This window comes from Physella acuta, unplaced genomic scaffold, assembly GCF_028476545.2.
Source record: "Physella acuta isolate Inbredline_101_S28 unplaced genomic scaffold, ASM2847654v3 ptg001166l, whole genome shotgun sequence".
In the NCBI taxonomy this organism is placed as follows: domain Eukaryota; kingdom Metazoa; phylum Mollusca; class Gastropoda; family Physidae; genus Physella; species Physella acuta.
Window position 1 is genome coordinate 169,985 of NW_026732683.1, and position 27,705 is coordinate 197,689.

Below are 27,705 nucleotides of genomic sequence, written 5' to 3' on the forward strand. Positions count from 1 at the left end.
GCTCATTACCAGAACTTTAACATCAGTTTTTGGTGTTTTTTTATTTCAATGCTAGACTTCAGTTAAAGAAAACTAAAGTTAAATTATTTTATATTCATTAATTTTATTTTTTGCAGAAAAATTGTTTTAATTTTCTCTGAACTTCAATAGTAGATGCTTTTTTTTTAAAACATTAATTTAATTTAATTTGAGGAAGAAAAAATTCAAGAAACAGCTGTTCATTTTTTGCAATTTTATTTATTTATTGTTTTTAAGTAATAAAAATGATGTTTATTTTTATGCTGTCATCCTGATGCACTTGTAAAATGCTTAACATTTTGTTTTTTGTTTCAGCTCACAGACGTCGTAAGAGTAGCATGGAAGACCGCAACTTTGACTCACCGACCCAGCCCAAACGTCCCAGGGTCTTCTTCACCGAGGACCAGAAAGACTCCCTGAGATCAGCCTATGCACAGGACCCCTACCCCAACCAGAGCACCATCGAATCTCTGGCCAAGAACCTGAACGTGGGGGTGAAGACGGTCATCAACTGGTTCCACAACCACCGCATGCGAGCCAAGCAGCAGCACCACCCTGGCAGTGAGTCCAACATCAAGTCCGAGCCTGACGAGAGTTCCAACCAGAGCGACATCTCCAGCATGTCCGGTGAGGTCAGCTCCGCGCTGCCGGGCAGTCAGTTCTTTCACGGTGGGGTGACCCCGACGGACCTGAACCAGTGGATGTTCCCCCAGTTTGAGCCCATGACACTTATGAATAAAGTGCCTTTAAACGACGACGGGGAGGACAATAAGGAGAACCATGGAGGGATGGAAGATGATGATGATGAGATGGATGAGCCGGATGGATTGGATACGGTCCCTAGTAATAATAATAACAATTTGAAAGAGAAGGATGGTCCGGATGGGGAGAATGAAGGAGAGGAGTGGCGGCGTGAGAGGAGTGTTGATGCAGCGAAACAGCCGAGTTCTGAAAGCACGGCTGTGTCGTCATCAACCAGCGCCAGTAACGGAGCGGCTAGCGTCAACAAGCGGAAACGCTCCAACCCACAGAGGGTTTACGAGGGAGCGCAGCTGGACCGGACATTTGGCGCCAGTAGCTCTGAGACCATTCATGAAGCGGCTGAGCTGAGTGCTCACCAGGATGAGACCGGCAGGAAAAGCGGCGCCAGCCTCCACAGTGAGATGAACGGCAATGGCGAGCAGAGTGTGGATCATGGTCCATCATCCGCTGGGGGTGGGGCGTGTAGCAGCTCCAGCAAGCCAGTGTACAGGATAGAGAAAATAGAAAAAATGGAGAACTGCATCAAGTCATCAGTGGAACACTGGGACGAGGAGGACGGGGAGCCCATGTCTTCCATAGAGAAGATTCAGAAACATCTCGACAACAACTCTGCAGATGAAGACTGGGAAATTTTGTGACAGTTTTCATTGGTTCCAGTTCTTCACTGACATACTCCTATACATAGATATAAATATATATATAACCATATACCAATGTTTAATTGTGTATAAACAACGAACTGTTCAAGCACACCGGGGAGTTCACAAAGTTCACCTACAATATGCATGCTCATTTCTTATTGAATTTTTTATTTTAAAAACTGAGGACCAGAGTATTGTTACATTATGTTGTCCCCCTGCCCCATTTTCTGCCATGGCAGATCTGCCCAAAATTTTGAATCTCCTGGCGTGGTCTCCCATTGATCACTTATCTCTAAGGCACCACTCTTACCCTGCAGGCTTCCCCTGCAGTCTCTTGAAATAATTCACTTCTTGTGTATATAGTTAAATGCCGGAGCTGGGTCCGCGACCTCTCCTGTATATTTGTTGCCATGAGTACAGCCACTATCTACTGTTGAATGGGTTTTATTTTTCCTCTACCTTCCCTGTACAGTTGTCCAGCTTTCCCTTTGGACCTTTGTTAATGCTGTTTGTTATGATGATTGAGGAGCGCACAGCCCTAAAAGTATTACTACCTAAGTGATCTTGCTACCCCATGATTGTTGGCGGTAGAGTTTTGTACATAGTCTCTAGCTGTGGCTCAAAGCTTGCCTTCCTCACACCGGCGGTGTTTTACTCTCTGCATAAGGCTTGTCCGTGCTTTTTTCTTTGGGTTATGAAATTATGCCAAAACATTTTCTTGTTCATTCAGGTTGGCTTGACAGATTCTTTATGAAGCTTTACAAGGCAGCAAATGTGTTGTTTATTTTTTTTTTTTTTTGTTGTTGTTGTTGACTTGCTTCTTACATTTCAAGGATAGAAAAAAAAATTCTATCAGTCCACTTGTGTATCCGTAGCATGGCTCAGCTCAGTTGTTTCTTTTTTTTTTTTCTATTCCTCTTTTTGTCCATCTTAGCTCTTGAAAACAATGAAAACAACAGCATTCCACAAAGTGTTCCTTTACGTCACACTCATCTGCCATGTTCTTGCTGGCCCTGATTTTGTTACTAGCAGAGCATGGTTTCTCATCCTTTACTGTTTCACTTGCTAGATTAGTGGCATTTTATGGTTGCATCTAATCCAGTTTTCTTGCTAGAATATTGGGATTGTATGATTTCATTCAAACCTGTTTTCTAGCTAGATTATTGGCAATGTGTGATTTCATTCAAACCAGTTTTCTAGCTAGATTATTGGCAATGTATGATTTCATTCAAACCAGTTTTCTAGCTAGATTATTGGCAATGTGTGATTTCATTCAAACCAGTTTTCTAGCTAGATTATTGGCAATGTGTGATTTCATTCAAACCAGTTTTCTAGCTAGATTATTGGCAATGTGTGATTTCATTCAAACCAGTTTTCTAGCTAGATTATTGGCAATGTGTGATTTCATTCAAACCAGTTTTCTTGCTAGATTATTGGCAATGTGTGATTTCATTCAAACCAGTTTTCTAGCTAGATTATTGGCAATGTATGATTTCATTCAAACCAGTTTTCTAGCTAGATTATTGGCAATGTGTGATTTCATTCAAACCAGTTTTCTTGCTAGAATATTGGCAATGTGTGATTTCATGTAAACCACCTTTCTAGCTAGATTATTTGAATTTCATGGTTTGATCTTAACCTGTTTTTGTAGATAGAACATGGGAATGTGATGGTTTAAAAACAACCATTATCTAGTTACCCAATGTTATTAGAACTAGTGAATTTGACCTTGATCACTGTTGAGATTTCAGGTCCCCCTTTAAACTTACACCTCGCGCTTTATTTGAGATAGATCATCCCCAAATATTGTAGTGGTTCTTGTAGTATCACCCTGTATTTGAGAGAGATCATCCCCAAATATTGTAGTGGTTCTTGTAGTATCACCCTGTATTTGAGATAGATCATCCCCAAATATTGTAGTGTTTCTTGTAGCTTTTGACTAATGTGTTCAACCCATTTGGTGCTTGATTGTGTGCAATTTTTGTTTGCTTTGCTGTTGATGTGTTCAAGCGGAATACTCCGCAGTTCAACCTACTTTTTTTAATATTTTTATTTGTTTTCATTTTAAGGAAGTAGTTTCATTTTTTTAATGATTTGTTTACATTTGGATCTGATGTAATGAGTTACCCCTGCTTTGTGCCTTAATTCAATCTATATAACTGGCAGGGGCTAACATGAAAGGGACATCACTGTCCATTTATAAGGGACATAACTGTTCATTAATATTCTGACTTGGAGGCACCTTCCCTCCCAAAGTAAGACATTTTTTGTGTCAACGTTAGCACTTTTTTTTTATTGCTTAGGTGCAATAAATCTGAAGAATTTCTATACAAAAATAAAAAGAAAATGTGTTCATCAAGTCAATGGTTTAAATATTGAACTTAGCTATTTTTCTTGTGTTCATCTTGTTGTTAACCAAATTTTTACTCAGCGTTTTAATGAAACTTCAAGCATTTTTAAAGTTGCAGGTTAATATTGTTAAATCGAATGTAGGTTTTAACACTTAAAAATCTAAATTTTTTGTATTATAATTAAGATCTGCGACTATGAAATCTGAGTGTGCCAGTTAGGCTAGCATTTAATAGATACTGCGAGATTTGTTAACTGTGTTCCATGTTTGAACCACTGTGTTCCTACCAGTTTTATCATTGAGACCACTGTGTTCTAGGCTCCAATGTTCTTCTTTACACCGGGCTTCTCATGCACTTAAATGTGCATCGCCGTTGAGAGATCTGTTTAAGTTATTATCATATTGATAATAGTTCAACTTCTAATTAGGTCAAATTTAATATGCCATATTGTAATTAAGTCATCATTCAACTTATTTTTAAATAGGGCAAAATTGGTGGGTTTTTTTTTAAACTGATTTGAAAAATTTGCTTTGATTGTCAAATATATTGGCGTACTAGAATTTCCATAGTTATTAATTAGTGAGAAAATGTTAGTGTCTTCTATTAATTTATGGAGTACTAATACTTTTTATAATTATTCTATGAAAGACTCACACTTTTGATGGGTGTACTTTTTGAAACACTAGTACTATTCATTGTTAATGCAAGTTTTTTCCACCTCTCCAGGCTTACACCCCAATGTAGAAAGACGTGATTTATTCAGTTTCTTTTTTTAAAGCTTGTGTTCATGTGTTGATTACTGTGTTTTTATTCCAGATTTTGTTGCATGCACTTTGATCAACTCATTTACCTGTTGACTGTCTTCTATTTTTTATATATATTTCATGGCTCTTTAAGGCACGATTTTTTGTATCATTTAAAATGGAAAAAAATGTATTTTTGTTTAATTTTTCTCCTTTATATAATGCCTGCTTCTATAAATTTGTATGAAACTAGCCTGAAGCTATGTGTATATTACATTATCCAGTAATTATAATTGGAAATTTTTTATTTTGCGCATATTATTTTGTATAACTCTATAAGAGATGCCAGTATGTTTGCATATAACCAACATGTAAAGATTTGTACATAATCTACTTTGACACTTACAGTCCTGTAAACTTTATTTTTTACTATGTTTCATTTGATTTGTTAGTGATGGGGTGAGAGATGGGGGAGTTTGGTCTGACCCGGGGTGGGGGTGGCTAGAGTGAGCTTTTTTAATTTGTAGGGGTACTAACGCAGCTGTTTGATTGTCAGTGCAGCCCTCTGTAAGGCTCCCCTCGTCAGCTTTTTTTATCAGTGCCGCGCCCCTTCCCCCTCTCAGTCAGCCGTTGGTCAGTGTCCCCCCCCCCCCCCCCAGAATCTGCTGTTAGATCTGTCAGTGTGATGGTACCACAGTCAGCTGTCTATATTACCATAATACTTACATACTCTATACATTTTTAAACAATATTTTTTTTTTTAACCAGTGGCAAAGATTATTTGAATGTACACATTGTTTCTTTCACTGAGATATGATTTTTTTTATTACTTTGTTCTCACCATCTTTAAGTCTGCTCATGTTTTAACCAGTTGTCCCCCTTAAGCCTACAGAAGGCCTCTACCAGTCTTTGATTGGTTCCCTTTAAGCCCAGACTTTGTTTATATACTTTGTGGTACATATTTCGATCACAACAGTTGCCCTGAGATTTTTACATCCTTGGGTTCACTTTTTTTATTTTCCATTGCCAGAAAGGATTTTATTTTTATTTTTTTTTGTTTCTAAATCCAAAAGAGCTAGAGACTATAGTAGGTTGTACCTGTACAATGGACTTGTTGCGTCAGTTGTGCCTTGAACACATGTTACCCTATCCTCTCTGGCAGTAGGATACCAATGCAAACTTAGTAGAAAACCTTATGGACAGTAGTTGAATCTCACATTTTATTCAGTGCCAGTTTTTTTCAATCATCTTTGTTAAAAAAAAAATTTCTGACATTCAGTTTTTAAAAAAATAAAATAAAAATTTTGTTGATCCATACAGTCAGTGTGTTTGATCTGTTGGATACAAGCATTCCAATTCTTGCTCAGCTGTCAGTCTGTACTCACTTTTCTAGCCAGTAGACACAAAACAATGGAGTACTCCTTTGTCTTGTTGAGAAATTTTTGGTTCTTTGATAGAGCGTCTAGCAGTAGTCCTTGCAATAGTTTAGGTTTTAGCTCGGCCCCCTTTGAGTCCTAGCACTCCTTAGTTTTTGTCGTTCATTTTTTTGTGTATGCGCTCCGGCTCTAGTGGTTCTAAAATTATACATGTGCCAGTATTGATGACTATATACATTTATATTCAGTACTTACATATCTGTGGGTGACAATTTTTTTTTTCCAATTTTTCATGAAAGTATGACTTTTTTAACTTTATATAATCTAAGTTTTAATTTTTAAAATTTGAAACAGTATGACGTTGTTTTTAAACACCATTAAAAAGATATGTCACCATGGAAAATGTTAGAAACCAGTTGAAAAGGTGTCCTAAAGAACACCAATAAAAAGTCTGTGAACTAAGATTTAGAACCACTGTCCTGGAGCAGTTACTTGCATGATCTACTGTAGCCCCTTGTCTTTTTGTGGGTTGGTACAAACTTTTTTTTTGTACAGTTGTGTTGAAGTCTTTTTTTTTTTTTTGATGTTATTGGGTAAAACTGACTTGTGTTTTTTTTTTCTCATGGAGTTTTTGCTCACTTTTCATGATTGCACTCAGTGTGTTTGTGTCGGGTGGAAGCATTGGTGTGACTGTGTGCGATGAGTCTTGCATCTATCATGTACAGAAAAAAACCATCAACTAGAAAGATATTGGTGTATATGTCAACATTAAGCCTTCATTTCTGGTGGGAAATTTTTTTTTTTTTAATGTTTTTTTTTTGGAATATCAAAATGATCCATATTTTTTTTTTTCGAATTTTAGATCTTCAGATATTCCACCAACTGATTTCTCGAAGTGAAATAATTTTTTTTTTTTAGCCAAGCTGTTATAAAATTGGTAACTTGAAAAGATATTACAATGGTTGTTTAATGAAACCCACCACTAGGCAATTGCTCACTTATTTCCTAATTGCCAACCCCTGTTACTACCAAAGATTTTATACAAATATTCTATTACAACTACCACTACTATCGCTATTATTATTACATTTATATATTCTATATTTTTATACTCTCCATGTGACGTGCTTTAAAACAGAAGGAAATAAACATTTGTTGTTTGATTGTGTGGCTTGTTTTATCAGCTGCTTGTCTTGTCCTAATGGTGGTCATTTTGTTGTACAAATCATTTGACTTGTGGCATCACAAAACTGTGGGACTGGATTCAACTTTTTAACTCTTTCAGGAGCGAGTAACTCTAAAATAAAGATATCTTACAAATAGCTTGAAAAAAAGTAGTTTGATATTTATTTTTATTCAAGAATTGATGTTTTTTTAATAACTAAAATTATTTAGTTTTTAAGGAATTAAAATTTGAAATGTTGAATCAATTTAAAAAAACAGCTCATTTTTTGTGTTGTTTTGGAAAGCTGCTTCTAAAAGAGTTAACGAATTGATCATCAGTTACCTGATTATTATATTTTTTATGTGATGAAATAATTATCTGTAACAAAACAATAGATGTGTTACCTCAAAATTGTTTTTAACTCATATCAAACAAAAAAAAAATTTTAAGACATTTTGGTCTTACAGGACTTTAACTTTGAAAACACCTGGTCATTTTATCACCTGTGTATTTGGGATAGCTTTAAAACCATATCTAACTTCATCTTTTTTACCTTGTCATTACCTTTTAACCTACACTTCCCATCATCCTTACACAAAATGGCTACTATTACTAATGTTGATAAAAACAAGTTTTTTTTTCCAAATTGGCACCATTTCACTATTGCTCAATCTCCTTTTGTCCTATGGTTATGAACATAGCTTTAAATAACACTGTGTTACTTCATTTACCATCAATGACCAGTGGTCAACCCCCATGCACCTGTCACTAATTGATTACCTGATGATATTACCACAGGGGTCAACCATCCATGCTACACCAAGTTTAAGGACTTTCTCACCTGGAGAATTCACTTCAAATACAAAACTCCATCTTTGTATATCTGACCAATCGAATCATTGTATTAGTGTTTACATATGATTGACCATGCATGCTGAAGCTGGACATTTAAACTGAATGTTAGCCCAGGCTTCAGTATGGAATGTGTCTCTCTTATTCAAAGCTCAAGTGATCCATCTGCTTATACATGTTTATATTAAGGTGGATCACTTTGGCTCTCCAGACTGCAATTAAAAGGTTAATTCTTCTCTCTAGTCCTGGAAACTTAAGTGCATTTATGACCTTGGTTCTAGGTGCTTTTAATGCCTATTTCATGTTAATAAAGGAATATGCAAGATAAAAATAAAATGTCTCTGTTCTTTTCTATCACTGTTCTTGTTGGTCAATTTCATTAGCTCATTGTCAGCATAATTTGTGTTGACCATTCCATCATGAAACTTTTTCTTGAACACTCCATCATCTACCAGCGCAGGTTTTGTTGATCATTATACCATCCCAGGTAACAGCACAATTGTTTTTTTTTACTATTTTATCATTTACCAGCACAATTTTTGTACCCATCCATACAAAAGAAGAGGTCAGACTATTGATATAAAAAAAAGTCGAACAAAACTAGAGGGGAATTATGAGCCTTCATTGATCACTATGTTACGTGTGAAGTTTATTCTTGTTGAATGTTGTGATTTGTTGGTCAAAGTATTTGTTGGTCATTGTGTTTTGTTGGTGGAGTGTTTTTGGTCATTTTGTTGTTTTGGTGGTGGAATGTTTGTTGGTCATTGTGTTTTATTGGTCATAGTGTTGTTGGTCATTGTGTTTTGTTGTTGGTGAAGTTGTTGGTCATTGTGTTTTGTTGGTGGAGTGTTTTTTGTCATTTTGTTGTTTTGGTGGTGGAGTGTTTGTTGGTCATTGTGTTTTATTGGTCATAGTGTTGTTGGTCATTGTGTATTGTTGTTGGTGAAGTTGTTGGTCATTATGTTTTGTTGGTGGAGTGTTGTTGGTCATTGTGTTTTGTTGGTGGAAAGTTGTTGGTCATTATGTTTTGTTGGTGAAGTTGTTGGTCATTATGTTTTATTGGTGGAGTGTTGTTGGTCATTGTGTTTTGTTGGTGGAGTGTTGTTGGTCATTGTGTATTGTTGTTGGTCATTATGTTTTGTTGGTGGAGTGTTGTTGGTCATTGTGTTTTGTTGGTGGAGTGTTGTTGGTCATTGTGTTTTGTTGGTGGAGTGTTGTTGGTCATTGTGTTTTGTTGGTGGAGTGTTGTTGGTCATTGTGTATTGTTGTTGGTCATTATGTTTTATTGGTGGAGTGTTGTTGGTCATTGTGTTTTGTTGGTGGAGTGTTGTTGGTCATTGTGTATTGTTGTTGGTCATTATGTTTTGTTGGTGGAGTGTTGTTGGTCATTGTGTTTTGTTGGTGGAAAGTTGTTGGTCATTGTGTTTTGTTGGTGGAGTGTTGTTGGTCATTGTGTATTGTTGTTGGTGAAGTTGTTGGTCATTGTGTTTTATTGGTCATAGTGTTGTTGGTCATTGTGTATTGTTGTTGGTAAAGTTGTTGGTCATTGTGTATTGTTGTTGGTGAAGTTGTTGGTCATTGTGTTTTGTTGGTGGAGTGTTGTTGGTCATTGTGTTTTGTTGGTGGAGGAGTTTGGTTATTTATTCTGTTTCATTCATATGTATAAATGTGTGATCTAGCCACTTTGTGTGGATTTAGGGTTGTCATCTAACCACTTCTTGTGGATGCTGTGTTGTGTTATGTAACCAGTTTGTGTGTATGTGGTGTGTGTGATGGTTCTCACAGTGCCAACCAGTTAAAGAGCCCAGGGCGCTACACTGAGTTTATTGTCTCCTAGCCCAAGTCCAAAAACTGCAGGAAGAGTTCAAGGAGGCAGCCGGGACCCTGCAGGAGCAGAAGAGTCTCATCACTCAGTTGGAGGAAGATCTGAGGAATGTCAACGCTTTGTCTAGTATGTTCAGGGGAGACGCTGAGGTGGGTAGTGCTGGCGTATGAGGGGTGGGGGATTGGTGGGTTGATGGGGAGTGGTGGGTGGATGGGGTGTGGTGAATTGGTGGGTGCATGGGGTGTTTTGTGGGTGGATGGGGTGAGGGTAATAGGTGGGTGGATGGGGTGTGGGGGATTGGGGGGTGGATGTGTTGTGGGGAAACGGTGGATGGGGTGTGGGGAAAAGGTGGGTGGATGGGGGTGTGGGGGATAGGTGGATGGATGGGGTGTGGAGAATATGCAGTTCCTCACTTGACCTATAACATTTATTATAGTTGGAGGGGGTGGGGGTAATCACCATATGGGATACTTGATGGGGGTGGGGGTAATAGATGAGTGGGTAATGTTGTAGACCCTTGATTGGTGTACCAGGGGTACATAATAACAACGCATTATTGGTGACATGCTATCCACATATGGGATTATGTGGTGGAACACTTGATTACTTACCATGTAAGAAAACTTTGAAAATGACTTATGGCACATTGATAAACTTCGCATATGACCTGTGATACATAGATGACCTACACAAATGACCTAGTGATACATAGAGGACCAACACAAATGACCTAGTGATATTTAGATGACCTATACAGATGACCTAGTGATACATTGATGACCTATACAAATGACCTAGTGATATATAGATGACCTATACAGATGACCTAGTGATACATTGATGACCTATACAAATGACCTAGTGATATATAAATGACCTATACAGATTACCTAGTGATACATTGATGACCTATACAAATGACCTCTTACTGTCCACAGGGTGAGCCCGGCCCAGGGGACCCACACAGTGAACTGATGGCCAACATTGTCAAGGAGGTCTCAATGTACCCAGCAGGTAGGGCCAACTGTCTATACACTAACATGGAATAAATTGTATGGAAGTTCTAAAAGTGTAGAGGGGGTGGGAGCAGGAGTCGTTACTGAATTATCAATATAAACAGAAAGTGAGTTTTTCAACACCAATGGTAGACACAGGTATAGCAATATAAACAAAGTGATATTTCAACATCAAGAGTAGACATGGCTTAATATTTTATTTCTATAACTTTTGTAAATTCAAGTATAATCCAAAAAAAATTTAACTCCACCAAGCTTCTTCCCCTTGGTGCCCACTACTGTACCTATGTCTACCCTCGGCGTTGAAATACCACTTTCTGTTTATACTACTATGGAAGTTTTAAACCACTTTTATAAACTTTTTTACAAAAAAATTCGAGTGTCAAAAATATTCTTTAAAAACTAAGGATTTAAACATCTGGATTCTATATATAATTTGAAAAAGTAAATATTAAAAAATGTAACAAAAAATATTTCTATAAAATGGTTTGATGGGAATATCATTGATACAATGTGGACATGAACTTCTTTTGATTTTTTCAAGATTTTATTTCTATAACTTTTGTATATTCAAGTAAGGTAACCCAAGTAAAATGTAACTCCTCAATGCTTCTCCCCCTTGGTGCCCACTACTGTTAAATTTATTGCCTACTTTTATTTTGAGCAGGTGAGTCTAATAAATCTGCTGCTGACTCCTTGCTGCCCATTGTCCAGAGTCAGAGGGAGCGCTATAGACTCCGAGCACAGGAGCTGGAGGCGGTAAGTTCCATGCCAGGTCAATGACCTGCGCAGTTTTTTACAGTTAGATGTTATAGATCCTTGAAAAACCGTTGGTCACTCAAAGGTCAGGTTATGATGGATATTACAGGTCCATACAAACAGTTGGCCACTTAGTCAAACTATACACGTTTACACCCGAAATTTTTTTCCTTCTAAATAACGTACGTGTACTGTACCGCCTGCAAAATTGTTGTGTACAGCCTGTCAGCTGGTGTGTACAGCCTGTCAATTGTTGTGTACAGCCTGTCAGCTGTTGTGTACAGCCTGTCAGCTGTTGTGTACAGCCTGTCAAAATTGTTGTGTACAGCCTGTCAGCTGTTGTGTACAGCCTGTCAAAATTGTTGTGTACAGCCTGTCAACTGCTGTATTTTCTCCAGCAAACCATGAGCCAGCAGCAACAGGTGACCCTGCTACAGAATGAGATGGACAAGCTGCGCTCAGACAACGTCAAGCTGTATGAGAAGATCAGGTTCCTGCAGAGTTATCCCTCCAAGGTGGGTCAACTATGCAAACATCGTCAAGTAAAAAATCTTGATCAAGTAAACATTTTTTTTTTACTGTCAGAACGGTTTTTCCTAATAGCTCTCATTGAAAACTGTTCTTTAACAAAGGGCAATATTAAATAACATTCAGACTTTTATTTTAAAGTTTAAATAAACAAGTTTAAAAAATTTATTACAAGCCTTTTATTTCCATTTTTTTTTAATCTGTTAACTATAATATCAATAGTAAACTGCTGGTCACTATAGAAATCTTTTCAAATTTGTTTTGCTGCAAGCAAATCTATTTTTAGAACCAAAATAAAATAAATTTCAAAAGTGTATTGCATTTATAAACTTTGTACTATTTTTAGGGATTTTTGCTTTTTTTAAAATTATTAACAAATAAAAATCTCCAGTTTTTTTTAATTTATAAACTGTAAGTCTTTATCATTACTACTTAGCCTACTCTATAATTAACCTGTTGTCTTAACATTTAATCTGATCCATCTTTAAAAAATCTTGAACAACTTTCAGGACATTGAGGTAGGTGAACATGGGATTTTAAAAACTTGGATCAAAATTTTCAGTTTTGATTGGATATTTTTGATTGGTCAGCTATTGCTTGTACATTTTATCTTTAGCTTGAGGAGAGCCTATTCTTGGGACATAACTGTTTGAGCATTTTCAAAGTATTAGACCCCTGCAGTCAAGTGGGATTTATTAGGAGATATTTCTAGAAACTAAATATTTTAGACATATTTGTTTTAATTATATTTTCTTAAATTTTAAAAATTAAAAAAAAAATTGGATCAAAATTTTATATTAATTGAGCCATTTTTTTTTTATTAATTAAATTTTACTAGTTGTGCTTAACATTTTTTTACCCTTACAGTTTTTAAAATAGAAATGTGGTTGTACTCAAAGACTATAATTGTAATCACCAGATATTTTTTTCTTTCACCAACTACATTTGTTAGTTGAGCACAGTTTGAGTTTTGTTAATTTTAGTTGGCTGTCATTTCTATACTTGCCAAAGCTACATTTCAAGCTCAATTTTATTGGAGAGTTAACTGTACTTTCAGATCTATTTACAGATTTAAGTCCTAAGATAAACATACCTAGGGAAAGAATGTAAACATTTTGATTTTTTGTTTAAAAAAATATTGGGATAAAATGTATGCTGTATAACAGGCGCTTATTTTTTTTTTTTTGTGTTACTCTGGGAATATTTAATGAATGTTTGTTAATAAAGCTTGAAGTATAATAACATATATTTAACTAATACATGTATGTAACTCGCTGTATGTGATGTGGTGTTGGTTTTTCAAGACAAAAATTAAATCCCGTATAAAAAACTTAAGAATGGAGTAAAAAGTAAAGTTTCCCTTTCAAACCTGATGGTCTATGGGGCAAGTGAAGTAGAGTTCACTTGTTTCTGTGACCTCTGCATATGAAGAGATAGTGTGGTCAGCACTATGCCCAGCCGCCTTTACTTTCCCTAACGTGAGTTAGGTACCCATCAGAGTTGGGTGGACTCAGGGGCGCTCTACCGACTTGATCCCGGATTCGAACTCGAGACTTACAGGTTAGCAGTCCAGCGCTCTACCGCTAGACCACTCCGTCTCTCTTAAGAATGGAAGATTCTGCTAAATAAAAATATGTTGTCATTAAGTGTAGGAAGTTTTTATTCCCGTAACTTGCTGAAATTTGTTCCAGACAAAAGTTGAATTGAGGTGTACATCACTTCATGTTGTGATAGTGGTATCGGTGTTATAGTGTCACACTGTTGGGGTGTATAATCACTTGAACTTCTTTTTATTGTTCCATCTTTGTGTACTGTATAACCATTTGACCTGAGTGTGTTGTTATTGTTTTTGTTCCATTATTGTGTACTCACTTTCTACCTGCCAGGTGTCTGCATCTGATGACATCACCAGCGCCTACTCCAGTCAGTACGAGGAGAGACTTGACCCCTTCACATCTTTCAGCAGGAAGGTCAGTTGTTGTTTTCTGTTGACCATGTCATGCTGTTTTCTGTTGTCTCTGTGATATGTTTTTCTGTTGTCTGTGTCATGCTGTTTTCTGTTGTCTCTTTGATATATTTTTCTGTTGTCGATAGGATACTTTTTCTGTTATATGTATAATATTTTTTTCATCTGTCTATGAAATACTTTTTTTGTTTGTCAATGTAGAACTTAATGTATTGTCCAAGTGTAACTTTTTTTTTAACCACACTTTGACATGTTATAAAATACTTAAACTGCCAATAAAAATAAAAGTCAACATCTCTCTTTAGGAACGACACAGACGCTACCTTGAGCTGAAGCCTTATGACAAGATCACGCTGAGTATGGTAGGTCACTTTTGTTGGTCTGATTTCACTTTCAGTCACATTATAGGCTACTTTAAATGTGCAACAGTATCATTATTTTACTAAAAATTCAACCTATCTTGTATTTTATCTGCATATTTTGTTTACTTGAAAGTAATATTTCTATCTAAAAAAGTCATTTCTCCCAACTTTTAAAGTTTTTATTTCAAGGTTCTCTCCCTTAACTTGAATAAAAATAGTGTAGAAGTACATTTCTTTTCTCACCTCAGTATAGACTTTAAAAGAGACCCAATAGTGGGAGAGAACCTGAAATATTGAATTTAAAGTTGAAATTACTTTTTTTTTAGTGTACTTAGGTTTTAATTTTAACAGTTTCAGTTTGAATTTACAATGTGGTTTTTACATGTTTTACTTGTGATTTTAATGTGAATTTTTAATGTGATTTTTTTTATCTCCAGGGTCGTCTGATCATGGGGAACAAAACAGCCAGGGTGTTTGCTTTCTTCTACACGGTCATCCTACATCTCATGGTCTTCTTGGTCAGTTTTCTTGATATCTTCTTTTTGTTTTATGTTGGTTGTCATGTGTCAGTCATTTTTCTAATTCATGTTCAATTTTCTTTTGTCTTGGTCAGATTTCTTTATGTTTTATGTTGTTTATCTTGGTCATTATTTTTCTAATTCATATTGGGTGTCATTGTCAATTTTCTTTTTTATTGTTTTAATCAGTTTTTTTTTGCCATTTTAAAATAATTTCTCTGAAGCAGTATAATGTGATATTTTATATGTCACCTTTAATTTTTTTCAATATTTTACTTCCTTGTGACCTTTGATACTTAAGACCTTGATACTTATGACCTTGATACTTATGACCTACAACCTCTGACCTTTCTCACCAGGTCCTGTACAAGCTGGCACACACAGAGTCGTGCAAGAGAGATGCCCTGGCAGACTGGCACCAGAAGTAAGTCATTCACTCAAGTAGGGCAGTGAATTAGTTGGTTCATTCAAGTAGGGCAGTGAATTATTTGGTTCATTCAAGTGGGGCAGTGAATTATTTGGTTCATTCAAGTAGGGCAGTGAATTATTTGGCTCATTCAAGTAGGGCAGTGAATTAGTTGGTTCATTCAAGTAGGGCAGTGAATTATTTGGTTCACTCAAGTAGGGCAGTGAATTATTTGGTTCATTCAAGTAGGGCAGTGAATTATTTGGTTCACTCAAGTAGGGCAGTGAATTATTTGGTTCATTCAAGTAGCACACTGAATTATTTGGTTCACTCAAGTAGGGCAGTGAATTATTTGGTTTACTCAAGTAGGGCAGTGAATTATTTGAAGTAGGGCAGTGAATTATTTGGTTCATTCAAGTAGCACACTGAATTGTTTGCTTCATTCAAGTAGCACCATGAATTTTTTGGTTCATTCAAGTAGCACACTGAATTATTTGGTTCATTCAAATAGCTTTATGAATTATTTAGTTAATTCAAGTAGCATTGGGAAATACTGCTAATACCACTACAGTGAATTATTTTACTCATTCAAGTATCACAGTAAATTAGTCATTTATTTCAGAATAGTTATGTGTTATTAAGCACAGAAGATTTTTTTTAATCTTTAATTAATGTAAGTGTTACTCAATTTAAAAATTTTAACATTTAACAAAAGCAACATTTAAATTTATAGTTTGTTGTTAGTTTTTTAAACTTTATTTTTTTATTTGTATAATTGAATTCTCGTGAGTTTGTTTTTGAATGGATCATGTTTGAAATTGTTAACGTTTGTGTGATAAAGGTCTAAAACGAGCTGTTTTGTTCCAGGTATGCGGAGCACATGATGAACGTCCACGGCACAGACGAAGCTCTGGAACACGCAGGCCACCAACACAGCTAGAGGACCTGTGGCTGTCCACACACACGTGATGTCACCAATTGTGGCTGTCCCCACACTTCTTTTGTCACCAATTGTGGGGGGTCGCCCACACTCATTTTCTCACCAGTTGTGGGGTTCCCCACACTCATTTTCTCACCAATATTTTTTTATTGAGAGTAATGTAACAATTATTCCATTGGGAATTTTTTTTTCTAATTTCATTTTTCTACCGCAAAATCAGTTTCTACGGGAGATAATTATAAAATGAAATAATGGTACAGCAATTTGATATAAAATAAGATGTTAAACACATAAAAAATTATATACAGTTGTTTCTGTAGAAATTTGTATCATAGGTAGAAAGTTTTATTTTCATTGAAAAAAAAATAAGTTGGAAAATTTAAGAGAATTAAAACAATTTTTTTTATTGTTTTGTTTATTGGAAAGTAAGTTAGGAAACATTCCAGTTTTTACAGTTTTAAAATGATTACATAAGTTAAGGTAAAGTGAACTTAAAGAAACAAAAAAATCTTTTTATATCTACCTGTCAAAGTTAATAGATCTGATGGTCTAATTTTTTTGTGTATTAATATTGGGCAAATTAAGAATACAGCTATTTTACTGAACATAAATTACTCTACAAATGTTTCATATTCATTTTTATATTCAGTTGTACTTATAAGATTATCTAATTTTCAGTATTTTCACTGAAATGGATTAAATTTTTATAGTAAAAATTATCATATTTTCTAAAAACTCGAAAACAAAATGCAATTTTTTTCTAATGTTTGACATCGATCTTGTTTGTTAGAGTAATCAAATTTTAGTCTTTCCATGAGTTGATAATTTGAATTAAATAAAACCTTTGTGGGATATTTTTGTATGGGCACATTTGTACAAGTTATCATTTTAGCATTGAACTTTGGGACTTTACTTTAATAAAGGTTTATATTATAGTTTATGTTTTTATTTTATTTTTGTAAATTGTCTTGTTTAATAGTGTAAGTATCCAGTGGTTCGAAAACTGATAATTTAAAAAAAAAACACATCAACAACTGTCTTACACAAGGTAATATTAAAACTTCTAGAGGGTTGTGGCATGGAACTAAGGGCTCGGGTTGGGTTTAAACCCCCTGTGATGCTGCTGTTGTCAGTATTGTATGTAGTATTATATGTCAAGTTTAGTTAACAACTGTTGGATAAAATTAAAAGTCCTAAGCCATATGGAAATGATAACACTAGCTAATATAGAAAGATACCCAGATATAGAAACAATAACACTAAGCCATATAGAAATGATAACACTTAGTCATATTGAAATGCTTCAGTAATACCTGTTATATGGATAATCTGAACATTCTGAATGTATCTCCAATATGTTGGACTCTACATCACCTGTTATATGGATAATCTGAACATTCTGAATGTATCTGCAAGACTATCTGTGCCATCAGCTGGTACATCTTGGCCCACAGATAGAATTGGTACTCGTTACCCCAAGAGTTTAGAGTAGGTCTTTGCCTAAGTCTGAAGGGTGCTGTAGTGTAAACATATATATTTTCTATATAAAATTATGATTTTTTCTTTTTTTCCGGTGGTGGAGGGCGGGGCGTTGGATGTGCTCCTTGAAAGAAACTTGGCGTATAACTATTGCACTAGAAAAATGTTGAAACTGTATGTTGTGTTTTTGTGTATAAATCTTATGACATGGGCTGTACTTGACTCACTGTAATGACGCTGACCTGACATTAGGTGTGTTTGTAATTGCTAGTTGTAATAGTGCAAGTGGTAGTCACAGGGTACCAAACCTGACTACTAATTAGCAGTAGCTAATGACCAGTTCCTACGTAATTATGTTATAACAATAATTAACCCTAATTAGCAATATCGAGTTCTGTGTGAGATCATCCAATTAAGGGTGTAATTAGTATGTCCTATCCACACCCACAGTCAAACAGTTAAGTACCGTAGTAGGTGAGCTCTGTGGCGCTGGCAGGATTTTGTTGTGGGAGGTGTTTTTCTTTTTTAAAGTATTGCATGTAGTTATAGGCATTTGTATGTATTTCCATATATATATATATATATATATATATATATATATATATATATATATATATATAAACACTGATAGTGTCAAACTACCCCGTCCAACAAATTAGCATATTTGGTTTGGTGTCTCCCCTTCCCCTTACTATTTTATTATTTTAACTGGATAAAACACTGTTTTGTCAGTAAATTGTACGAATTAGGTGTCACCCTTAAATGGTGTCAGCCAGTGCTCACCCCCCCCCCTCTCACTTCACCGAGTGACGCTATTAAGAGAGGGACAGATATAGATTGTGTGGTTTTATGATATTCACTAGTTTATTCCCTAAAACAATAAATTGACACGAACTGGACATTGCAATGGATGTAATTTAATGTGAAGTCAATTTGGAGGTTGATAAGGGGGGGGGGGTCGGGGTTCTAATCTTTACCAACAGCTTCCCGATACCAACAATTCTATAAACCAGGTTAAATAACGGATAATAAAACACAACTCAAGTTCGTTACATCGAAGCTGTACACACGTCCACTAATCATCATCACTCCTGCGAAGCACAGGGACGCAACCACATACCTCCATCGTTCTCGGATTTGGGCGATTCCTCCAAGCTGGTCCCATGATATTCCGGCTGCTTCTGCTTCATTGGCAAGTGATCTTTTCCAAGTTTATTTTGGGTTAAGTACTTTCCTCTTTCTTTGGGGATTCTTATCTAGTGCTTGTCTCCACTATACATTCTCCCCACCCCAAACTAAATGTTTATTTTCAGACATTTTTCTCTCCTTGGGCAGTCTGGGGCACTTGAAACTTCCGGGTGGTGGGGGGGGGGGATTGGGCAAACTTAAAATTTCCGGGGACGGACACTGGTTAAAATATTATATTTTCTATTTGTAATATTTCCCCTTCTATTATGTCCGTTATTGGGGAACATGCCACGGTGAGGGGGGGGGGGGCACTGCCTCTTCCAAGAAATGCCTGAAAGAAACTCTGCTCCCCATCTCCTTCCGAATCAAGTCTCCCAACGATGTTAGACAACAATGGCTTACAAGAAAGAGAGCCATTCGCTTTTCCTAGCTACAAAATTCGACAAGAATAACACCAACTGAACACGTTACTGTAGTCATATTGTTGCTTCCTGCTCAGCTAATTCAGCTGTGCCAGAAGTTTGGCGCCCAGCTCCCCGTGGCGTCGTGCTAAAAAAAATGTTTGCACTTGGTGTGGAGATTGCGAGACGGCGCATTCAGACAATCTGGCAAGTTTTACCCGGCTGCGCAAAAACAAATGGTTAACGCATAATTGAACACAGTTCACGGTCTTTGTATTTGAAATTTTTGTATGTTAAAAAATGTGTAAATTACGTTAGCGAAATGTCACGATTTTATGTCAATAAATTATAAAGTATATTGCATAGTGTTTAGCTGTGTGATTACTGTTATAATAATTATTTAAAAAAAAAACAAGTCCGCAAACAGCGCAAACGAATAATCAAAGTGCGCTCCCTTTGAGGAGCGTTACTATGGAAAATGCTGTTGTGGGGGTTGATGCTAATAGTAATTGGTAGAGCCAACTGGCCACGACACTCTGGTAATTAACCCGAACGTGGTGTGTTTGGCCCACATGACACACGTTAGTCCCACGTGACGGGCCAGGTGCAAGCCACGTGACGTCATCGTTGGACCACTACTCACCAAATGTGTTTACTGGTGGCAGTTGTTGTTGTTTTTTTTTTATTAATTTATTTTAAAAAAAATAATTAAGTTGCCTACCTGATTTTGGCGGGATAAAAAGCAGACGTCAATAATGCAACTATTACATTATATGTATCATTCTTAGGTAACTAGTTTTCGACACACTAATTGTGAGTTGATTAACCAGCTTAATTAAAGGAAATGGAATTATATCAAATGAATCATCCCATTGTTTAGGATAGTAATTCCCCGCAGCTAAACTAAAACTCTACGTAGGCTTTACTTACAGTGTTTCTTTCTGACTTTTTTTCTTCGGGGGGGGGGGGGGGCACTTGATTTTTCGGGCGGGCGGACACTGGAAAAGGAAAAGTATGTTTTCTATAAAAATTCCATCTCGTTCGGGGGGGGGGGGGGCGCTTTCTTAGCCCCTCCATCCGCCACCCCCCACCCCGAAGATGTGCCTGGAGGAAACTCTGGCTGCGTGTCAAAAAGTGTCCCCATCAATACTCGCCATTTCTGGAATGGTCATAAAACATTTTAAAGTGAGAAGCGAGATATGCATATAAATATGTGCCGAATAAAACTGTTGGGACACAGCGCATTATTTAAACTATGCCACGTGCTATCGTCTGATTTATTGTTTACAATGGGTCGTCCGAGTGTCTCATGTCACGGTTTACACCCCCACCCCCCACCCACCGTCACGAATTGTAAGATGCACTTTTTCTCCTTCAAAATGACGTCAAGCTTCAGTCAATTCCCACCCCTCCATTGTATTAGCTGTTTACTTTTTAGAAACGGTGATTTCTTTTTAAAATAATCGCTGAGCCAGATCTATATTATATTTGAACTTCTGTTTTTCAACGTACCTAATTTTTGTGACAACTTACTGCAAATATTTAGTTTTAAAAATTATTTTATAGTGCACAAGTGTGACGTTACACTTTCTGACCTTTGCCCTTCTCATACCCTCACTAAAGTCCGAACCGACTATTAACACGATTATATTAATACTGAGCTGGGCGAAACACTGAACGCCCGTAAGTTTTACTATTACTACTCTAATGGCTAGGTATAATTTACAAATGTTAGATTTCCCGCGACAAATGATTCTAATATACCTAACTGCAGGGGCGTAGCGAGGGGGGCGGGGGATGCGGACCGCACCGGGTGACACCATTTAGGGGGGTGACACCAAGGCAAAAAATAGCAAAATATATAGAGAAAAACTCGAGGGGGGGGGTGCAAATCGAAAGCTTGAGGGGGGGGGGTGCAAATCGAAAATTTGAAAGTTTTTCCCTGGGAAGGGTCTCTATGCCTCTGGGGGGGTGACACCATTAAGTGCCGCACCGGGTGACACCCGACCTCATTACGCCACTGCCTAACTGAATGCGACTTTTTGTTCTAGCTGATATCAGTTGTTATGGTGTAACTCGTACCCCAATAATATGCCTAGAGAATTCCTGACTAATGAGATAATGAGCTCTAGAGGCCGATCACAACAAATGGCACGTCATTTGAAATGTGGGAGGAATGTCAGGGAGAAACTAAACCTTCTGGTTTAAAAAAAAAAAATTGTTGACGGTTTAGTTTGATTTCGTGGGGTTGGTGCAGGGTTAGAGCTGGGTGTAATTTAGTAGGTTGGGTATGTTGTGTTTGGGTAGGATTTCAAGACCTGGCTTAATTTAGTAGGTTGGGTAGGTTTTCAATAAATATATAAATATATCTTTGTCTCTGGCCATGTTTTTCCAGCGCCATCCATTTCTTTCTCGACAGATCATCTTCAAATAAAAGTGTTGGTCTTCTTGTTTTCCTTTGGTGATTAGGCTCTATGCCAGAGGCGTAGCGAGGGGGGGGGGGGGGAGGGGGTAAATATGTCCCCGGGCGCCAAAATGGGTTGAAAAAAAAATTAAAAGCTCATTTTAGCTGCAGTTTTGCACTATAAATACAAAAAATATATGGGTGTGTGTGTGGGGGGGGGGGGGGGTGTGGCGAAATTAAAAGTTTGTCCCCGGGCGCCGGGAAGGGTCGCTACGACTCTGTTCTATGCAATACATGTCTGATGATGTTATTGTATGTGTTAAGTTCCTTATAGCAGATGAAGAAGAGTTGATATATTGCTTTATCTCGACAAAGGATAGTGTGGTCAGCACTATGCCCAGCCGCCTTTACTTTCCATAACGTGAGTCAGATACCCATCAGAGCTGGGTGGACTAGGAAGATTGTGTGAGCCGGACCAAGATTCGAACTCGAAACTTTTGGACCACTGCCGTCACACTGTGTGTGAAGAAAAAAAGAAGTGTAAATGTAAGTGATCTATCAGCAGAGTTAATGATAGGCTGCATAAATTAGCCTGACCGTATGAACTCGGGTGAAGCTAAAATTAGAATTGGAAGTCACGTGGTAGTGAAATGTGGGAAGCGATGCACGCCGCGCGAGCACGTGGTGAATGACGTTGTTGCACGATCACATAAATGCGGGGGTGGGGGGGGGGGGGGGTCACTTCCGACATCACAAATCGTTTACCGACCTAACGCTTTTATTCTTTTTAATTACAACCGGCATTTCACGTTTTTGGCTTTATGTCGGGAATAATGGCGTCGCTAGGCCGGGTGACATTATTAGGTACTGCATGCGCCCCTGCCCTCCCCCATGTGACACGGTGTTTACGCCATAGAGATGTTGTAATAGTTCTTGACTAAGCCCCAACCCTATTGCTTTAAATGTTAGAGGGTCGTCATAAATGACGTCACACTAGTAGTGGGGAAAGAGGGGGGGTCCCTAATTTTGTGACGGTGTGTGATGAGGGTGAGAGGAGGGGTGTTCAGATAGTGTGACGTCACACTTAAGCATTTTAAAAAAAGTAACGTTACATATAGGATTTTAGCCGTTATTTCGCGAGTTAGAAAACTGTTGTAATAAATTGTAATGGAAATTGAATAAAATATACTGTTGACTGAGTTCAGACAATATTTTAGAAAAAAAAATCAATGTTTAAAAAAAATTCAGCTGCAATTTTGAGGAGGGCTCTATGCTGAAGCGTGAAGTCATTTTATGTGGGCTTTTTGTGACGATGTGTGACGGAGGGGAGGGGGAGGTAAAAATCTTCCAAAAAAAGCGTGGCGTCATTTATGGGTGACCCCTTTTTGGAATATATTATAGGTCCATAAGCTTCAATTTAAAAAAAAATTTACTCACTCTTAGGCCCAAAATAATCACCTGTAAATGAGCTTATTTCATTGTTTTTAAATCTTAAAAGAAAATCGTTCAGACACGAAATCAAGAATCGAAACATCAAACATGCACAAATTAACGAAATTATTTTTTTTTTATTGAAAATATTATAAAGGGTCAAGTTTTTGGCATACATTACACAAGTATTAGACTATAGCGTGACCCCACTTATAAAGGTTTTGATAGGCTCTGTAGCTGCTACAATAAGGACCGAATGTCTGAGTACCATCAAAGTCGATGTGTGACGGACGTCAAGGCAAAATGTAAGGTTCATTCATGCAAATGTATGAGGGCCATTAAGAAAGAAGTGTAGATCATCAAAGCTCTTCTTACTAAGGCCAAAGCATATGCCGAAGCAATCGGAAGCATATGCCGAAGCAATCGGAAGCATATGCCTATAAAGTTTCCTATCATGGCCGAAGTGTAAAGTTTCCTACCAAGGCCGCAGCATATGCCTATAAAGTTTCCTATCAAGGCCGCAGCGTAGGCCTATAAAGTTTCCTACCAAGGCCGCAGCGTAGGCCTATAAAGTTTCCTACCAAGGCCGCAGCGTAGGCCTATAAAGTTTCCTACCAAGGCCGCAGCGTAGGCCTATAAAGTTTCCTACCAAGGCCGCAGCGTAGGCCTATAAACTTTATAAAGTTTCCTACCAAGGCCGAAGTGTAAAGTTCCCTATCAAGGCCTAAGTGTATGTAAACTTAAGGCCGACATGTAAACTATCCTATTAAGACCGAAGTATCAAGGCCCCTATCAAGGCCGATGACCAGTAGGGTTCCTGTTACAACCCCCATTAAACATCACTAATCGTGAAAACATAACCGTCATCTTCTGTTACCTAATTATGAATAATTAGCAACATGTAATCAACCCCCATGGTCACGTCATTATCCTAGCAGTATAAAACTGCGCGGAGCAACATAGTCCAAGCACTTTCGAGGTTTCCAGAAACTTTTATTTTCTTCTCTAACTGCGCTTTCGTGTTGTCGCGCTAGACACATCTACGACTACAGGCAGTAGGCCCTACCGCGCCAAGATGTATCTACAGCTGTTTGCAGTCGTCTGCTTGGTAAGAATTTTTTTTTCATAGAATTTTTTTTTTCTTTTTTTTTTGGACCGGGAAGGCGTGGTCCAGCGATAGAGCGTTCGTATGCTAACCAAAAAAAATCTCGAGTTCGGTTCTCGGGCTCGCTTTTGTAGGACATCGCTGAGTCCACCCAGCTCTAATAGGTACTTGACAGACGTTAGATAAAGTAATGGCGGCTGGATAATTTAATAAAGTACCGTCTTCATTATAACTTCATGTGCCGTGGTCACATAAACAGATGAACTCTACTTCATCTGTTCTATTAGGTAGAGGTGTGGGAGGAGGGGGGGTATAGTTATGTGGAAGAGGAACAGATGGGATTTAAAACGGCCGCCAACACATATTTTTATTTAAATTATTTTTTTTTTTTTTTTTTAAAGTAATGGAATCAAATTTCGTCGACATTGTAGGATGTATTTTTTATGTCGTCGGTGGGGTGGGGGGTGGGGGGTGGAGAGGAGAGTGAAGGTCTGGCCTTTTTGACAATATAAGCAGATAAAGTTTTAATTTAATGCAAGTCCTCTCCCCCTCCCCTGACGACGTAAGAACGTAAGAGACATTTTATTTCTAAGTGTCCACATCGGCGGGCCAAGGGAGAGGCTGATCTAAAACCAGTCTAGTACCCCGAAAATTTAGTTACCTTTGGTACTAACTGGGTTTTTCCAAACAGCACCAACAATGTTTATTTTTCTGACTGGTTTGAACTCAAACAAAGTTTAGATCGTCCAACATTCGCGTTTGTAATTTAATTTATTTAATCATCTTAAGTAATTACTAATTACAACTCGTCATCATTTCTGGCGACATCGACAAGCACGCAACAATGACGTCATTTTTAAATGCGCCTGCTGGGTTCGAGAGAAAGGGAAGCAATAATTACCGCCCTTGATTGGTCAATTAATACCGTGCCATTCCTAGAGTTTTCCCCCATAATATATCACAATTAATGGAGATAGTAAATATGTTTATGTCGCTTGAGGAAGATCAAAGAATTCAACGGTCCTACATGTCCCTACTCCCCCCCCCCCAACATGTGTATACATTGTTGATGTAGGTTGTCGGTTTCTATGACTGCCAAACTTGACCGTCTTATGGCATGTTGATACGATACATTCTGTATCACCACCTGTCTCGTCCAAAACCGTGGTGATCTGATCACCCTTACTTTGGTATCACCACCTTGATTGTTAGGGGGGGGGGGGCGACGTGGTCGGATGTTAGAGCGTCAAGATCTCGATATCACTGAGTTCACCCAGCTCTGATGGGTACCTGGCTCACGTTAGTGAAAGTAAATTACTGACCACATCATTCCTTCATGTGCCGAGGTTATTTATGTCAGGTTCGAAGGGGGGGACTTTACTCATTTTACATTGATTATTAGCATAAACAAATGTTCTTTAGCATCACTACATTGAATAACATTGCTGTCCTGTTGATTCTTGCCTGAGATCACAACTTTAATCGGCAACACACACACACACACAAATTGTCTTGTCATTAACACGTAGATCTTTCTCCTACAGGTGGCGCCGCTGATGGTCATGTCTGCGCCTGCCCAATCAAATTGTAACAAAACGGAGTTAGATGGTAAATATATTTTCTATGGGCTCTCTTTTACACTATTTACACAATTTATCTTCGTCATTGGCGCCGAGGCCCGTTATAAGGACATTATATAAGCCCCGGCAGCTGGGCAGTGTTTCTTTCAGACATTTTTTCTCACGTGGGGAATGTGAAGCTTCCAGAGGGCGGGGTTGGGGTGGGGATTCATGTGTAAATTTTCTTATAAGTTATGAACATTTTAAAAATTTCGTTTAGGGGGAGCCGGTGGGCGTGCTCCGGGGGTGGGGGATGCCTGTAAGAAACGCTGCTGCTAAGGTTTTATATTTGCCACACTGATTGCTTGACTATGTGCTGTAGCAACTAGCAGCCTATGACCTGTTGTTGTCCCCCACCCCCAGTCTATGACCTGTTGTTGTTGTCCCCCAGTCTATGACCCGTCCCCCAGTCTATGACCTGTTGTTGTTGTCCCCCAGTCTATGACCCGTCCCCCAGTCTATGACCTGTTGTTGTCCCCCAGTTTATGACATATTGTTGTCCCCCAGTCTATGACCTATTGTTGTCCCCCAGAGTGCCTGGCCCAGCCGATGGACCTCTCCTTCGTCATAGACAGCAGCAACAGCATCAACAGGCCCAACTTCACCGAGGCTCTGTGGTTTGTGCAGAACATCATAGACAACTTCAACATTGGGCCCGACAAGGTCAGTGACATCAGCCGGACATTTGATATGGCATGTCATCAGAAGGACATTTGAATTGACTGGTGTCATTAGACAGAATTTCAGTGTCATCAATTAGACATTCGACATGACATGATATGGAATTTCTCAAAGTGTCATCAACATTTGACATGATGTTGTGTCATCAGACGGACATTTGACATAACTGACTATTAGACTTAACCTCTCAATTAGCAAACAGCTTCATTTACACCATCGTTTTATTTTGTCTCGCATATTTGTCCTTTCCCACTAGTTGCCTACCTCATATCTGCCACCTCCACTAACCACTTCCCACCCCCACTGACCACTTCCCACATCTGTTCACCACTTCCCACCTCCACTGACCACTACCCACCTCTGTTCACCACTTCCCACCTCTGTTCACCACTTCCCTCCATTTCCCACCTCCACTGACCACCCCCCACCTCCACTGACCACTTCCCACCTCTGTTACCACTTCCCACCTCTGCTGACCACTTCCCACCTCTGTTCACCACTTCCCACCTCCACTTCCCACCTCCACTGACCACTTCCCACCTCTGTTCACCACTTCCCACCACCTCCCACCTCCACTGACCACTTCCCACCTCCACTAACCACTTCCCACCTCCACTGACCACTTCCCACCTCTGTTCACCACTTCCCACCACCTCCCACCTCCACTGACCACTTCCCACCTCCACTAACCACTTCCCACCTCCACTGACCACTTCCCACCTCCACTAACCACTTCCCACCTCCACTGACCACTTCCCACCTCCACTGACCACTTCCCACCTCCACTGACCACTTCCCACCTCCACTGACCACTTCCCACCTCCACTGACCACTTCCCACCTCCACTGACCACTTCCCACCTCCACTGACCACTTCCCACCTCCCACCTCTGCTCACCACTTCCCACCTCCACTTCCCACCTCCCACTTCTGTTCACCACTTCCCAATTCTGTTCACCACCTTCCACCTCTACCACCAGGTGCGTGTATCAACCATCACCTACGGCTCTGATGTCCACCCCAGCAACAGAATCGACTTCACATCCTACAAGGACAAGGACTCGCTCAAGGCCGCTATCAGCCTTATCGAGCGTGGGGAGGGTCTCAGCACACGAACAGACCTGGGCATTCAGTGAGTTCAAACTTCAGTTTTTAGCGGGGGGTGGGGTT

General features: G+C 38.4%; 3 protein-coding genes across 5 annotated transcripts in view; all 3 read left to right on the top strand.

The window, feature by feature from the left end:
- Window positions 1-5,151, top strand: part of LOC131956643 (homeobox protein cut-like 1) — a 110,183-nt gene extending 105,032 nt beyond the window's left edge. Inside the window, exon 16 of one of the 3 annotated variants that reach the window (XM_059321173.1) lies at window positions 334-2,613. In XM_059321173.1, the coding sequence (XP_059177156.1) occupies window positions 334-1,418 (1,085 nt within the window). In that variant the 3' untranslated portion in view covers window positions 1,419-2,613. Of the gene's footprint in view, window positions 1-333 lie in introns of all 3 variants that reach the window. The other 2 variants (XM_059321174.1, XM_059321175.1) reach the window with 2 other exon arrangements.
- LOC131956646 (protein CASP-like) lies at window positions 4,858-16,228 on the top strand. Its single transcript, XM_059321178.1, has 10 exons — window positions 4,858-4,863; window positions 9,766-9,882; window positions 10,672-10,747; window positions 11,417-11,508; window positions 11,907-12,023; window positions 13,923-14,006; window positions 14,308-14,364; window positions 14,802-14,882; window positions 15,242-15,306; window positions 16,156-16,228. Exons 1-10 carry the CDS (start codon window positions 4,858-4,860, stop codon window positions 16,226-16,228), a joined length of 768 nt encoding a protein of 255 aa, XP_059177161.1.
- Window positions 16,229-24,103: 7,875 nt separating this feature from the next.
- Window positions 24,104-27,667, top strand: LOC131956647 (matrilin-3-like; the record flags this gene model as incomplete). The annotated part of the gene is made up of 4 exons (XM_059321179.1): window positions 24,104-24,239; window positions 25,781-25,844; window positions 26,388-26,518; window positions 27,516-27,667. Coding segments are annotated over exons 1-4 (380 nt in total), but the record flags the coding sequence as incomplete, so codon positions are not given.
- Window positions 27,668-27,705: the final 38 nt, after the last annotated feature.